This window comes from Ictalurus furcatus, chromosome 1 (genome assembly GCF_023375685.1).
Source record: "Ictalurus furcatus strain D&B chromosome 1, Billie_1.0, whole genome shotgun sequence".
NCBI lineage: Eukaryota > Metazoa > Chordata > Actinopteri > Siluriformes > Ictaluridae > Ictalurus > Ictalurus furcatus.
In genome coordinates this window covers 16,188,636-16,205,537 of record NC_071255.1, presented here as the reverse complement: position 1 = coordinate 16,205,537, position 16,902 = coordinate 16,188,636, and the positions used below count along the sequence as shown (strand labels likewise).

The 16,902-nt window shown below is 39.7% G+C and overlaps 1 protein-coding gene across 1 annotated transcript; it reads left to right on the top strand.

Annotated features, from left to right (window-relative positions):
- The first annotated feature begins 4,771 nt into the window (after positions 1-4,771).
- On the top strand, positions 4,772-14,699 carry fam210ab (family with sequence similarity 210 member Ab). Its single transcript, XM_053629214.1, has 4 exons — positions 4,772-4,879; positions 10,073-10,491; positions 12,112-12,223; positions 12,311-14,699. Exons 2-4 carry the CDS (start codon positions 10,103-10,105, stop codon positions 12,641-12,643), a joined length of 834 nt encoding a protein of 277 aa, XP_053485189.1. The 5' UTR covers positions 4,772-4,879; positions 10,073-10,102; the 3' UTR covers positions 12,644-14,699.
- The last annotated feature ends 2,203 nt before the right edge of the window (positions 14,700-16,902 follow it).

Genomic DNA, 16,902 nt, shown 5'->3' with positions numbered 1-16,902 from the left:
CCAGGGTCCCTGTGCTTGGATTACTGTCTGTACAGTGTTTCTGTGCATGTCATCTTTGTGTCTATGTGGTTTTCCTCTGAGTTCTCTGATCTTCTCCCACCTCCCAAGATTATGCTAATAGGTTGATTGGCTAAGATAAATTGCCCCTAGACATGAATGAGTGTGAATGTATGAGTGTATAGTGCTCTGTAATAGACTTGCCTGCCATCCAGGGTGGATTTGCACCTCACATCCAGATCCACTTTGACCCTGGCCAGGATAAAGCAGTTATGGAAAGTGAGTGAATGAGTGAGAAATAATTTTATATGAATGAATTATATACTCACTGTTCACTTTATTAGGCCTGTATTGTAACACTTGTACACCTGCACATTCATGCAATTATCTAATCAGCCCATCATGTGGCAGCAGCACAATGCATAAAATCATACAGATTCAGGTCAAGAGCTTCAGTTAATGTTCACATCAAACATTAGAATGAAGGAAAAGTATGATCTCTGTGACTTTGATCATGGCATAGATATTGATACCAGATGGGTTGGTTTGAGTATTTCATAAACTGATGATCTCCTGGGAATTTCACACACAGCAGTCTCTAGAGTTTACACAGAATGGTGCGAAAAACAAAAAAACATTGAGTGAGCAACAGTTCTGTGGGTGGAAACACCTTGTTGATAAGAGAGGTCAGAGGAAAATGGTTCAAGTTTGCAGGAAGGATATAGTAAATCAAATAATCACTCTACAACAATGGCGAGTGACCTTTACAACAGTTGAAGACGGGAAAAAAAATTAGACCCTCCATACGCAGGATGTTCTTTGGGGTTTTTTTTGCACCTCTCTGTGTACCTCTAGAGACTGTTGCGTGTGAAAATCTCAGGAGATCATCAGGAAAATCATCTAGTCTCAGTACTAGATGATTTTGAAGTTGACACACAAACGTGAAAAGGAAAAAGCTGTTATATCCCACATTGCAGCACAAACATGTAGAGTGCACACAGACATAGAGACATTGTTTCATACGTGTTGATATAAATCATTCATACACTTCTTGAAACAAATTTGGTGTGTTCCTTGTTATTTAGTAGGTTTTGTTTGTTATATGCTCTCCTCAGAAGTTAAGCACACAATCTAAGAAAAGCATCAAGAACTAGAAGCCTACTTCTTCCTGAACTCACAGTAGGCACATTGTGACAGACAAGCCAAGGCTAAATCAGATTGTCAGGCTGCCAACTGTGTCAGGCTACCAGTGACTTTCAGTCTGGTATTCGATATAATGTAATAAAGATCACTGTTTATTATCATGAAACAATAAAAAAAAACATAATCACAATCCCTGTATTACACAGGCTGGAGTACTTGTGAACGCACATATTGTGTAATGGCAATGTGCAACAGCTTCCTGCTTTCTGCTTCCTTTATAATTTCCTTTATGATTGAGAACACATTCATCAATTAGAAGAGTGTGAAAATGTGAATCATAAAATCCTAGGATTACGCCATGTTATCATTTGTCATTTTTGACGTCGGTGACTGGGAATACAGCATGTGGAGTGAAGCAATGTAACTTGCCAATCATACAAAAGGTCACTTTTACATAATGAAGTCCAAGTGAAGCAATAAGCTTAGGTCACTGCAAGGAAACATCCCATCCTAAGTTAGTCCATTATGTTTCAGCTCTTCATCTTTTCAACACATTGTACACCTGTGAGTCATCCTGGATCCCAATAACAAGACTTACTCATTCTCTTCCTGCTGATTGCAGCTTAATGCCTACTTCATTTTGAATTACAAACAAACATCACCGAAATTAGCTTTTCTTCTCCTGTAAATAACGTGGCAATTACTGTTTCACAAAAGGAGATCTATTGATTATTGCACTGCGTATCACCACATCTTTCAACCTCATGCTATAAATGCAGCTGTTACACCAATGTACACAAATGAAAATGTAGAAGCTACATTTTAACCTCACCAATATAGTTTAAAGCTATAAGAACACTGTAGCTTTCATTTTAAACAGCAAAAAAAAAAAAAAAAAAAAAACAGACAAAGAACATGAAGTCCCACCTTGCAGTCATTAGCCATAAGCTCGCCACAAATTACACACGTAGCATCTTCAGCAGTCTGTGTGGCATCAGGAAAAGAAGTGAAGGAGTGTTGAGTCCAACATGTGTACTGTCTCTCTCTCTCTCTCTCTCTCTCTCTCTCGCTACAAGACACTGCTCCTCCTCCTCACATAGCACACTGAGCTTTGGTCATACATTCCTAAACATAACTAAATTTAACTGAGTTGACATGTAAAACAAGCAAAAATACATTAAGACAATAAGACAATAAGCAATGGAAGTTGCCACACACTGTATTACTGATAGCATCTATATGTGTTCCATGGTACATCTAATGATTTGGAAATTCTTTTATACACCTCTCCTGTTCAGTACCTTTCAACAAGTGAGACCCTGTACATGCTTCGTAAGCTCTTTGCAGACCATGGCTTCAGCAGTCAGATGAAACCAAGGAGATGTGAGAAAATGCTACAGAAACAGCTGGTCTTTATTTGGGGTTAATCAGAATAATTTCATTGATAACAGATGTATGATAACTACTTTTGAGTATGAGACTGAATGTGATTGGTTTTACCTTGGTTTAAAAAAATTTTTACATCACAAAAACCTGCAATTTTAACAGTAGTGTTTAGACTTTTTATATCCATTGTACATATTCCTGGCAACTTGAACCAATTTAGCCATTTTCCTCTGACCTCTCTCATCAACAAGGTGTTCCCACCCACAGAACTGTCCCTCACCCAGTGTTTCTTTTTTTTCCACCATTCTGTGTAAACTAAAGAGACTGTTGTGTGTGAAAGTCCCAGGACATTAGTGGTTTATGAATTACTTAAATCAGCCCATCTGGTACCAACAGCCATGCCACAGTTAAAGTCATATAGATCATACTTTTTCTGCATTCTGGTGTTTGATGTGAACATTAACTGAAGCTCTTGACCTGTATCTGCATGATTGGCTGATTAGATAACTGCATAAAGAAGCAGGTGTACAGGTGTTCCGATTAAATGACCGGTAAGTACACGTGTGTCCACTAAAGCAACATGTGGCTTACAGCCTGTTCATACAGGAGATGCATTATAAGCTAATATTCCATAAATGATTCCTATTGATAGATTGTGTGGTGTTAAATATTAAAATCTGTCAAATAATAAAATATGTCAAAATTACAAAATATCTTGAAATTAGGAGTTGAAATAATTGGAATTTAAATAATAAGATATTAAGCCAAAATAATTACAGAAAACGTCAACACGGCTTCTGTAAAGAAGAAATAACAAATGTGCTAGCCTACTAACATAAGTGTTTGAAAAATACGTGTTAAGTAAGGGTGGGTGGATCGATCCTGAAGTATCAATACTTGCTATACCGATGTTGTATCGAAAGGATCGATCCTCACATAAAAATATCGATACTAAGGTGTTTTCTTTTCCAGTGACTTTATTTATTTAGATAAAAATATTTCATATTAATATTTTCTTATTTAATAAATTATTATAATTTTTTTGCTTAAAAGTGCTTAAAATCTGTTCTGGGTTTTAACATACACGACTAATTACAGCTGCATCAAGAGCACAAATCACAAAATCGTTTAGTGGTCATGACAATGTATTCAGATTTAGCATATTAATTAGGACTGGGTATTGCGACCAATTTGGTGATTCGATTCTTATTTATATGGTTTCGATTTGATTCGATTCAATATCGATTAGTTATCAATATTTCATTTAGAATCTTAGTTTTGCAGACATGGAATCCATATTTTAATATAAATGCTGGTAACTGAAACCCTCCAACTTAGCTAGATTACTGAAATACACATTTACAGTAACAATAGGGCCCACACAATTATGTTTAATTACTTTTTAATTTTACTTTGAGTAACAAACATTGTAACAAGAAACCATAAATATGTGCATACAATGCACACAAGGTAAGCACAAACTGCACATTACTGTAACAAAATAATAAAAACACTGTAAATGTTCATCCATCCATCTTCTATACTGCTTATCCTCTTCAGGGTCACGGGGAAACCTGGAGCCTATCCCAGGGAGCATGGGGCACAAGGCGGGGTACACCCTGGACAGGGTGCCAATCCATCCCAGGGCACAGTCACATACACATTCACACATCCATTCATACACTACGGACACTTTGGATATGCCAATCAGCCTACCATGCATGTCTTTGGACTGGGGGAGGAAACCCCCGCAGCACGGGGAGAACATGCAAAATGTGCAACAGTGAAATTCATTAACAGCTTAAAATACGTTGAAGTAATAAAGCCGTTTTCAAAATTCAAAACATGAAAAATGGCGACATCTTCAGGACGAGAGGCGAACTACAGATAATATTCACATCCTAACAAACACGCGGGGATTTCACAAATCCATATCGTTTCGTTAAATTGAAGTTCGATTAAAATCAGAAAATCGATATTTTTTACCCAGCCCTAATATTAATGATGCATTCACCTCATAAATCATGACACACTGCTCTCCCCTACAGGAAAGTACATATCAGTTCAAGTGCATGCTTTTAAAAGTAAAAACTATCGGTATCGGCAATACTGGCCCTGTAGTAACTTGGTATCGTATCGACACCATATTTTTCCTAGTGTTAAGCATGCAAGTAAATGAAATCATCTTCACAAGCCATCATCTCAGCCGTGATAGACGTCATTTCCCATGAAGCATTGCGCGGGTGAAGTCCATGTGCAGCTGTGTGGACAGCGTGTGTCTGCATGGCAGGAGCATGGCGCGGAGTGTGCTTTCGAGGACACGTTAGAAACTCCGAGTCAACACGAGTTCAATGTAAGCTTCACTGCATACACTCTCACTTCTACCGAATTTCTCTTTCTACGCAAACAAACAAAAACAAACAAACAAAAAACCCACAGCATCCATTTTGGTTGGTTAGCTAGCCGATTAGCTTAGCTATAATAAACTGCACAGTAATGTGTGTGTGTGTGTGTCCTCTGTCCGTCCTCTGTCCGTCCTCTGTCCTGCCTCTGTCCTGCCTGTCCTCTCTCATGCGTGTCCTCATCTAAATGTAATATTCTGTACAAATACTCACTGAGCTAAACTCTAATTCCAGTCTGTTGACTTGTTGATTGATAGCGATCAAACTCGGAAGTAATAATGCAAATTGTTATAAACTCTTATTAGGTGTTAAATTTGCATAGTTACACCACAGGAAGATGAGAGTAAGGTGATGTCAGATGAGAATGTAGCTGTATCTTCAGCTTGTTTATGTGGGACATGCTGTTTACTGTGCGTGTGAAGCCACGCCCCCTGGTCTGAAGGTGAAGGCTGCAAGGACTTTGTAAACGTCATTTAAAATTTTCTTTAAAACCGTTAATCCATATATAAACATTCAGGTACTAAAAGAGGACGACTAAAGGAAACATTAGCCTGGGAATATACACTTCAGTGTTCAGAGTTTGTCGAAAATACCAAATGAAAGTGCATCAGTGCTATAATTAGGACACAGGATTTTCCTGTTTTGAGTTTCACCTGCTTTCACGTGATCACCGATTAAACAAACAGTATGCTCGAGGGAAAATAAATGATTTAGGTCATTTTTGTATACTTGAATCATTTTTTTTAATAAAGCAGTGAACTGGTTGCTCAGCAGATTTTCTGTTGCTAAATGATTTGAATGCAGAGCTCATGGTCAGGTAGCACAGCTTGCATTTCAGCAAGCTACGAGCACTAATAAAAATACATAACGATTCACCAAAATGTGTACGCAGTCTGCAACTGAGTCATGGAGGCGACGTGATACAAGTGTAGTATAGCTAGCTAGCTAATATTCAACTTGGGCGTTCACGTTATTGTCACGGTGTTTTTGCTAGCTAGTCATTTCTTGCTAGCCACCATTTCCCTTGAAGTACATTTTCTGCAAAACAACAAAGACTATGACCTAGCACAGGGGTGCCCAATCTTATCTGGAAAGGGCCGGTGTGGGTGCAGGTTTTCATTCCAACCAAGCAGGAGCCGCACCTGAGTCTATTGAACGCCAAGATCAACTGATTAAACAGGTCGAATCAGGTGCGGCTCCTGCTTGAACTGAATGAAAACCTGCACCCACACCGGCCCTTTGCGGATAAGATTGGACACCCCTGCTCTAGAACAACACAAACCATTTCCAAATAAATGATATAACTAAGTTGATATATAGCTAACCTGCTTCTTCAACGCCGCTCTCCCCATCATCACCATCAGCTAATTCAGAATTGAAACAGTTTATTTTTGAACACTTTGCTTCATCTGTCTTTTTCCCACTTTCACCGTAACATCTTTTTTCTTTCTCTGCATTGTTGTTTGCTGACCATCTACATACAAAAATTCCAACCGAACACACAAAGACCTGAAACTAGCCCAAAAGGTTCAGGCACTGGAAAAGGGAGATGTGTTTTTTTTTTTCTTCTTAGCCTCTATGTGGGAAAGAAGATAATTGTGGTGTACACATTTCTGATTTGTAGTATCTGCAGTATACCTTTCTTTTAATCATAGCCTGGTACAGTCATTATCCCCTCCATAATCCCCTTTTCCCTCTCCTAAACTTTGCAGTATGTTTTACAATATAAACGGGTCTGTACATCATAAATACACTATCTGCAGTTACACTTTCCCTTTGTTTGCCATAGCCTGTGTTTGCTGATATTGATTATATTTCATTCTGATTATTTGCTTATAAACAAGATATTGGCGGCCTCAGACTATTTTAAAACTAGTCCAAAATACACCATAAACGGAGTTGCGGTTTCTACCCGCGGCCTTGTTCCAAAACTATCAGGATTTAGCATAAAAACTGCACACCTGGCAACCCTATCTACATGCATCCACAAATGCTTAACATACTGTAGTACAGTAACTGTACCAAACACAGGTAGGGTCGTTCAAGTGGTCGTGTCCTAGTGTTATTAGTTATTAGTATGCTACAAGGTGTACGGGTGCATGACATCACACGTGAGAGAGAAGGGAAAGCAGGGAAAAAAAACATTTAGAGGAAGGGAAAAACATGCAAGCCACCAGGTAAATTTCCAAAACGGGATGTTGTCTAAGGCAGGTGTTTTCAACCTTTTTATTCCCATGGACCCCCAAATATTATGATTCCATGCAGGGGACTCCCTTGCCTAAAATATAAAAGCAACTATGCATTTTTATGTGTCTTTTATATAATGTAAAGACGTATTGCAATTCATACAATAAACGTACATCTGAAATTCTGTTTCAGTAACAAATTTCTTTTATTATTTGGCAACTCACTATAGCTAAAAATAATTCTCTAATAGTTTTATGTAGTTTTTTTTGTATTTGTGAAAAATTGGAAAATATTTACATTAACTGAACAGGGTATCTTTTTCATGGTATTAAGGCACTGGTAGATGAAAATGCAGTGTGTGGTAACAGCTTTGGGGGTTTTCTCTTTGATCAGAGTCACAACACCACTGCGCTTGCAGATTATAGAGGCAGCACTGTCAGTACACCATCCAACACAGACTATTGAATTTACCGTCATGAATTGATCCAATATATTTAATATGTCCTGCCCTGTGGTTCTGCCTTCAAGGGGTCTACGAAAAAGAAATTCCTTGATAAATTTGTCCTGACTGAGGAAACGAGTGTAGACCATAAGTTTTGCTTGATTTGCAACTTCTGTACTTTCATCCACCTGTAGTGCAAAATATTACTTGCACTTTCTCTAAAAGCTGCGAATCAATATCATTGGCCATGCCACCTATGCGTCTGCTCACTGTATTGTCCGACAAAGGCACGCAATCTACTTTTTGTGCTGCTTCCACTCCAAATAATTCCCTGACGGTGTCTTTAGTAGCTGGTAATAATAATGGTTCGCCAATCGTGTGTGGCTTATCATGCACGATGTGGAGAGATGCCAAATATGACCCCTTTAAACTCCTTTCAGGGGCCGAGGCTTGCTGCCAAAAAGTACTAGTCTGCTACTAGTTAGGTTAAAAAATAAATTATGTTTAAAAAAATGATCTTCTTGGGGAAAAAAAATCTGGGTTTTTTTCCCATCATTTTTCTTTCTTCTCATCTGTTTTGCACTCTTCACTGGTGCTGCCACAAATTTTGAAATGTGCAGGAAGTATGTGGATGATCTGCCACTTACCCATGTGTGCCGTGAAGCTATGGTAACATCTTTGATACATCTGAATAAGTTTTATAGCTGGGTCCTTAGCATTAAAATGGCACTTAATCCAGATGAATGCAGTACTGTGACAGTGAAAGTCACATGAGGAAGTTTTTATGAAAAACTTCTTCCTATATCTCTTAACCTGTTTGGACAACAGATAAAGTCTTTATGATACCACAAAGATGCGAGGAATCTGGATACATTCTAATGCACAGTGGGATTGTTGTAAAGCAGCAATAGTAAAAATAAATAAATAAAAGCAATCACCAAAATCTATTTTTGAGGTGTCTGAGAAGGATAGGAGACAATGATACGTAGTGATATATTCGTCCCACAGCTGCCCAGCATGGCATGGAAACCTGACACAAGCTGTATCAAACCAGAGCGTGTTCAGATACGTGCCTGCCCAATCATCAGCAGGTACTGAAAACCCTCTCACTGACCACGCATCAGTCGTGTAGGAAGTTTCCCTTCAGCCTACTCGATTCACTCTTCAGATAGTAGCTGCCTCACCTTAAGCCCCAGATGTAATTCTGGCAAAGCAGGAGTGTGATCAATTACAGAGCGCTAAAATAAGGTTTGAGATCTAATAAGAATTTTAAATACGCCTACGCTATATGGCCAAAAGTATGTGGACACCTGACCATCACACTCGTATGTGGTTCTTCCCCAAACTGTTGCCACAAAGTTGGAAGCACACACTTGTATAGGATGTCTTTGTGTGGTGTAGCTTTGAGATCTCCCTGCACTGGAACTAAGAGGACCGAACAGGTTCTAGCATGACAGTGCTTCTGTGCACAAAGCGAGGTCCATGACGCTTGTACTGTGACAGTACCTACTGCATTCGATTCAGTACCTACTGCTCGAGCATTGATCAGTACAAGTGTGTAGCATGATGTACTCCATCCACCATGTTGGGCTTGTCATGTGACCTACAACTTAAAAAGAGCCGACGTGCTGCCTTCTGCCATTTTTGATTCTGACAGTTCTTCTGCGGCAGTCCCGTTGTCTTATGGGATAGCGCAGTGTGCACTGCTCCCATACTGCAGAATCTTGGTGGAAGCAGAAGGTCATCTGGGTAATTCTCGTCTACTGTTTTATGAACACTGAGAATTCGGACATGCTCCTTTGGCATACTACTTTTTGCCTACTGTATAGTAGGGTAGAAGGGATATTCGGACGCAGACATGGTTTGCCAAACTCTTGTGGCTGAATGGACAGAAATCCCCACAGCCACGCTCCAAAATCTAGTGGAAAGCCTTCCCAAAAATGTGGAGGCTCTTGTAGCAGCAAGGGGGGACTATATCTGGAGTGGGATGTTCAGCAAGCACATATGGATAAGGTGTCCACATACTTTTGGCTATATAGTGTATGTAGATTTTTTTTTTTCTTTTCTTTTATCTCTCATATTGTGAAGTGTGTGTGTGTGTGTGTGTCTGTGTGAGAGAGATATAGATATATAGATAGAGATATAATCTCTATATCTATATCTCACACACACACTGTGTATGTATTCTTAAATGAATATGAATATGCAATTCAGTTTAGTTAATCTTCCATGTGAGTGGAATGAAGTCAAAATATTGCTATTAAATCTGTTGCGATGCTTGATGTCATCACCCACTCTTATGTGTAAGTGTGTTAAGGTAATGTAAGTCAGATTTATTAGAAAGTCAGATTTATTAGAAAGCCAAAATGCACAAAGTTGCACAGAGATCTGTGAGCACCTTGACCTTATTCATACTGTTTACTCACATTGTTATGATATTAATTTTTATACAGGAGACGCACATTAGGTGAGGGAATATAAAGGTTGCATTGATATTTTGTTTTCTCCCCTCTAGGCTGTGAGAGTTTGGGAATTTAAGGAATAGATGATGCAGCGTGTGCTGTGTCCTGCAGCCGTCCCATTGCGCTTTGTGTGCCTGGACCACAACATGAGGGACCTAAGTATCGGTGCACAGATCCTTCATATAAATCACTTTACTGTACGCTGCTTCAGCTCCTCCAGCATCACCAGGAACTCCGAGTCCCACAAGACACGTCCCAAGGTTCAAACAGCTGCACAGAAGCATGAAAGAAGCCAGGGAGAAACAGGAGCCTCACCACAGAGCAATAAAGACCTCGATCCACTGCAGGACAAATCAATTGGCCTCTATCAGAGGTTTAAGAAGACTTTTAAACAGTATGGCAAAGTGATGGTGCCGGTGCATCTTGTCACTTCCACTGTGTGGTTTGGGACGTTTTATTATGCTGCCATGAAGTAAGTGCAGGTCTTTTTTCTACAGTGTTCATTCAGTCCTAGCAAATATCTACCTAATTAACCAACTTCAAAATACATGTTTATTCCTACAGGAATGCTTTAGTGATGTAATTTGTCCACATCCTCATATAAGCTAGTACTCTTTATTTTGAACCACAATGCTGTTGGATTCTCAAAACTTGATAGGTCAGAAGGTATTGGTAGTTCCAACTGCAAGGCAGAGCACAGCTTTATATTACTGCACTCATTCTAATACATTACTTTATTTTTTTAGTGACAACTTACACCGATCAGCCATAAGATTAAATTCACCTGCCTAATATTGTGTAGGTTCCCCTTGTGCTGCCAAAACAGCTCTGATCTGTCGAGGCATAAACTCCACAAGACCTTTGAAGGTGAGCTGTGGTTTCTGGCCCCAAGCTGTTAACAGCAGATCCTTTAAGTCTTGTACGTTGTGAGGTGGGACCTCCATGGATCGGACTTGTTTCTCAAGCACATCCCACTGCTGCTTGATTGGATTGAGATCTGGGGAATTTGGAAGGCAAGTCAACTCCTTGACCTCTTTGTCATGTTCCTCAAACCATTCCTAAACAATTTTTGCAGAATGGCAGGATGCATTATCTTCTTGAAAGAGGCCACTGACATTAGGGAATACCGTTGCCATGAAGGGGTTTACTTGGTCTGCAACAATGTCTAGGAAGTTGGTACATGTCAAAGTAACATTCACTTGAACGCCCGGACACAAGGTTTCCCAGCAGAACATTGCCCAGAGCATCACACTGCCACCCGGCCATCTACATGATGTAAAAGAAAACGTGATTCATCAGACCAGGCCACCTTCTTCCATTGCTCCATGGTCCAGTTCAGATGCCCATTGTAGGTGCACAGGGGTCAGCGTGGGCACTCTGACCAATCTGACAAGTTGCAATGCAGTGTGTGTTCTGACCCCTCACTGTCATAGCCAGCATGAACTTTTTCAGCAGTTTGTGCTACAGAAGCCCTTCTTTGGGATTGGACCAGACGGGGTATTCTTCGCTCCCCACGCACATCAGTGAATGTCATTGATTCACCAGTTGTCCTTCCTTGGACCAATTTTGGTAGGTACTAACCACTGCATACCAGGAACACCCCACAAGACCTGCTGTTTGGGAGATCCTCTGACCCAGTCGCCTAGCCATCACAATTTGGCCCTTGTCAAAATCACTCAGATCCTTATACGTCCCATTTTTCCTGCTTCCAACACATCAACTCCGAGAACTGACTTGCTGCTTAATATATCCCACCCCTTGACAGGTGCCATTGTAACAAGATTAATCAATCTTATTCACTTCAGCTGTCTGTGGATTTAATGTTATTGCTGGTCGGTATAAACCTTTTGCTGAGGTTTAAAGGCCAAATGTAAAGCTGTTTTCCTGGATAAAGTCCGTCAGCATTTCTCATTCAGACACACTTCACTGTCATCTGGAGTGCAAACAAATACAGTACACACTGTTATCAGCATGCCATTATAAACTCTGTATAATTGCACTATAAATGACTAGGCATAAAAATCCTCATCCCAAATGGTATCATTGCTAAAACATTTCTACATGGCTATTGTTGTTGTTGTTTTTTTGCCAGAGGGGTGAATGTTGTGCCGTTTCTGGAGTACATTGGCTTACCGGACAAGCTCGTGGGTATTTTGCGAGACTCTCAGGGTGGATATGCACTAACAGCCTACGCAATGTATAAGGTATGAACTGCACTAATCTAATGCACAAAATATGAAGCTTGGCACATGTCAATTCTGTTTCACTTATCAGCTTTCTGTCCTGAACAGCTTGCTACGCCAGCCAGGTACACGGTGACGCTCGGCAGCACGTCTCTCTCTGTGCAGTACCTCCGTAAACATGGCTACTTGTCCACCCCTCCTCCCGTCACAGAGTACCTGCAGGACAAGATGGAAGAGACCAGAGAGAGACTCTCTGAGAAGATGGAGGAGACGAAAGAACGATTTTCAGAGAAGATGGAGGAAACTAAAGAGCTTCTGTCCGAACGCATGGAAGAGACTAAAGAGCGCTTCACTGAAAAAATGGAGGAGACAAAAGATAAGCTGGCTGAGAAACTGCAGGAGTCCAAAGACAAAGTGTCTTTACGGAAGAAAACGGATTAACAGAAAACGATGAATCTCAGAGGGCTGTAAACTTCTACGAATCACTTCTAAACAGTGTAAATGTGTTATGCATCTCAAACTTCCTGTTTTACTGCAAATTGAAATGATCCAAAGGGCCTGAATTCTCATTTATGTTTAACATTATTCAGTAAGACCTAGAAACCTGAACATGTACATAACTGATTAGGGCTGATTTCTATTTCCGCGTCAATGCACGTAGATGTGCTTGTATGAAGAAAAAAGAGGTTTATAGAAAAACAGAATATAACCACAAAAACATGGAAACAGTCTACCTTTCAAAATAAGTTCAGGTACATAACTGGACCTCTAAGACAACATACCTTTATTCTAAAAGCCAATTAACGGTACACCACATATACCTTTCCCAAGTAAAATGCTCTCTCTCTCTCTCTCTCTCTCTCTCTCTATATATGTGTTGTCGTTTTTAGCTATAGTATGTGTGTGTGTGTGTGTGTGTGTGTGTGTGTGTGTGTGTGTATATATATACACACACACACACACACACACACATACTATAGCTAAAAACGACACAAGAAAAATAAGTTTGATACCTTTATGTCTGAGAGCGTAGATATTTGATGCAAACCGATAGTAACCACTACCAGAAGCAAATGAGTGTCTCTTGATCTTCAGGAATTTATTTGTGCACGTTTTATGTGTGTGGTCTGACTACTGCTTCATCTGAAAAAGCAGGAAAGTGCCGTTTTTATTGTAGAACGTAAATGGCTACCGCGTAGACATAAACCTCAGCAGTCAAGCAGACACTGAACAGGGGAGTGTATCTGGGAGTGCACTGGGTCTGGGATCAAAACTTGAACAAGATTAGAATTGGCACAAAAGACAAAGGGGACAGTTTCTCTTAGGAGTGACTTTCTGAAGCACTTGTATGCCCCAGTGTCAAACCAGTAAGGAATAATTGGGAAATGGTGAAAACTTGAGGTGTTTCAGTGTAATATTCCCTCAAATGGGGGGCACGATGGATTAGGGGTTAGCATGTTTGCCTCTCACCTCCGGAATTGCGGGTTCGGTTCCTGCCTCCGCCTTGTGTGCACAGATTTCGGAGGCTTTCTCCCCCAGTCCAAAGACACGTGTTGTAGGCTGATTGGCATTTCCAAATTGTCGTTGTGTGTGATTGTGCCCTGCGATGGGTTGTTACACCCGTTCAGGGTGTCCGCCGCCATGTTTCCTGTGTCCCCTGGGATAGACTACAGGTTCCCCACGACCCTGTGTAAGATAAGCGGTGCAGAAAATTTATGGATTCCTACAGATGATCCTCAAGCGCAGTGGAAGCAACTAAACTTTTCATTTCATCCAGTGCTTTTCTTATTCTCTGTACATGCTGCTTTGGCACATATGACAATTTCTCCCTATATTAGGAAACACCTCAGCTGGAGTGCAGACAGACTTGTTTACACTGTATTTTAATCCATCTCACTTTGTGACACTACCTTTTCCTCAGCCACAGGTTCTTCCATCCCGTTGTTCAAAGGCAGTTTACATCTTACCCGTTTATAACACAACGTGGTGCATCTACTTGCTAGATGAAAATAATAAAATGCTTCCGTACGAGCAGAGCAGGACAAGTGTGCTTTTTCTCTACTAATACTGTGTGAAAAGGTTTAAGTAGCACCCATGTTAAAAATGATACGACCCGGGTCTCACTTTCTCTATTGACGAGTATTACAATGGCACAATTGATGTATAAAACTTGAAATAGCAATAATCAGTCTTCAAATGTGTCAAATTTAGGAATTTAGTAAAAGAAATAATGTGTGAATGTATTGTTGCTCGCAGAGCAAATAAAGATATTTAATGATTATTTTAAACATGGAATAGTTGTAGGAAAGGTTTGTGGATGAAGGCAGGTGAATTGAGTCAGAGGGAATCAGCGAAAGCCATAAGTGTATGTTTGTGGAGATTAAACTGTCTATTAACAAAATAGTGAAAATCCTAATTTATGATTGAGCACACATTGTGTTGGGAAAAATGAAACTAATCACATTGTCTTCTAATAAACTACTTTTGTTCATCCTTATCCGAGTTTAATTCACTGGTCCCCAGTATGAACACAGCAAATGGATCTGAAGATGTATTCTCGTTGTTATTACAGCGTTGTGGCAATGAAAGGACAGACACAGTAGTATTTTTATGTTTTAATGGTTGCGCTGTAGTTTGACCACAGCAGTACAAGCATAAAATCTTTGACTACAACAGCATTTAGAGCAACGTTTTTTGACTATTTTGAACTTTTTTTTTCTGAAAAAGTATTGCAATAACAGACCTTAGGCCTAGAACCTAGTACATCACAATTGCTTAAATAAAAAGAGGCAAAATACACATATTTAACGTGTCTATAAACATATGCATGTACGTGCATGCAGAGATACACGTACACGCTTATGCATACACACAAAAATGCTGGGGTACAATTTTTGTAAATAGAAACTAAAAATGATACAAAGTCCATGACGGAAGCAGTCCGGTATTGACCAATAATGCTGAAAAGCTACGGTTAGCGGTGGTGTGCACAAGCATCTGATGCTTTGAGGAAAACGAACCGAGACGTAACCGGTTTCAGTCGGCGCTCGTAAGGGTACAGCCTTCTCCGGTTTTACAAATCACACCACAAACCTCTCAAGGCTACCTGCCACGGAGCACTGGAGAAATGAAATGGCGTTGCTATGTACATTATCTTCAGTTCCATTGATGTGAACGTGCTCAACAGTTACAGTGGACACCCAGCAGGGTTGTAAATTAAAAAAAAAAAAAAAATTAATAAAAATCCCCATTTTGTTCCGACATACCACGCACACAGAATGTGTGAAATAAATAAGAAATAAGAATGGTAGAAGTGTCAGTGTAGTCGCTGTCTGGAGAGATTATTAAAAGAATGGAAGCATAGCATTGCATGGAAATTTAAGACTGGTTATTACGTGGTTACAAAGTACCTCAAATAATATCGAATATATGCACTTTCTAAACAAAGTCCGGACAGCGATTGATGGTTTTTATGCGATACAGACATACTGACATCCCCAAACGCAACATCAAAGTCTCTGCTGTCCTGATTTGAGTATTTCTGTACGTTTTTGTAAGCTGCTCCTTTATGAAACTTGCTTTCATCCTGTCTGTGTGCAATGCAAAGCATGTCCATGATCTAAATCACCAGTTCAACCATGGGAATGTAGGGACTTTTTTTGTTGTTGTTGCAGTATTGTATTGGTGAAATGGAAAGAAGCTGTAGAAGTTTAAACATTTAATTTAGACGTCAACAAATGTCATGATGCCCTGTTCATGAAGTGTCATCACTGCTGTCACTTTCTGAACATGATCTAAGTTTGAGCTTCCTCTGGATGCCAAATGATTGTATGGAAGCGAATCCATTTTGTAAACACGACTAAAAACGTTAAAAACGATGCTCATGTTGCAATTTGCTAGCTAGTTCAACGCCTCCATCAGGTCGTGGGTCAAAATGTTTGTGGTAAATGTGAAAATGTTACAGTAAACTGGAGCATAGATTTGCACTGGTGCACCAATTCTACCATTAAACTGCAAATTATACAAAGTTATGTTATATGGGGTAGGATTAAAAAAAAATAATAATAATATTCTATTTCAAGCAACTCTCTTGTCCTAGAACAACTGCCATTCATACTGTTAATATTGTTATTATCCATAAGAAAAATAAGTAGTACTTTGTAATCATTCTGTAATTCATATTTAAGTATTGTTTGCAAACCTCCTTGTTTGTTAAAAAAAAAGAAAAAAAAAAGACAAAAGCACATTTCGACTGTAGGCATTTACAAACCTGATACCACCGTGTTAAATTTTTATACCATCTATACATTATATTACACTATTAACAATATCTTTTGTGGTTTCTACCCATTGGGTAGGATATGTGTGCATAACATATTCAAGTTATTTACAGCACCTTACAAAAGAAATTAAAAAATGAAAGAAAGAAAGAAAGAAGGGAAAAAAAAGGATCGACAGACCGGAGAAATAAAAAGCACCGTTGGAAGTGAGGCACACCGAAGGTGGGAGCTTAAAGAGTGCAAGTGGGTTCCTACGTCTGCTCAGAACGTGAACATTAGGCACCGAGTTAGCTCACATCATACGCACATGCAAAATCGCCTCATTCCACGGACAACAAAAACGAGCACTTGTTTGTAGAGAGAACGCCAATCAGACAAAGCGAGGCAAGAAAAGCCGAGTGGAGACGGTGAAATGGTGGT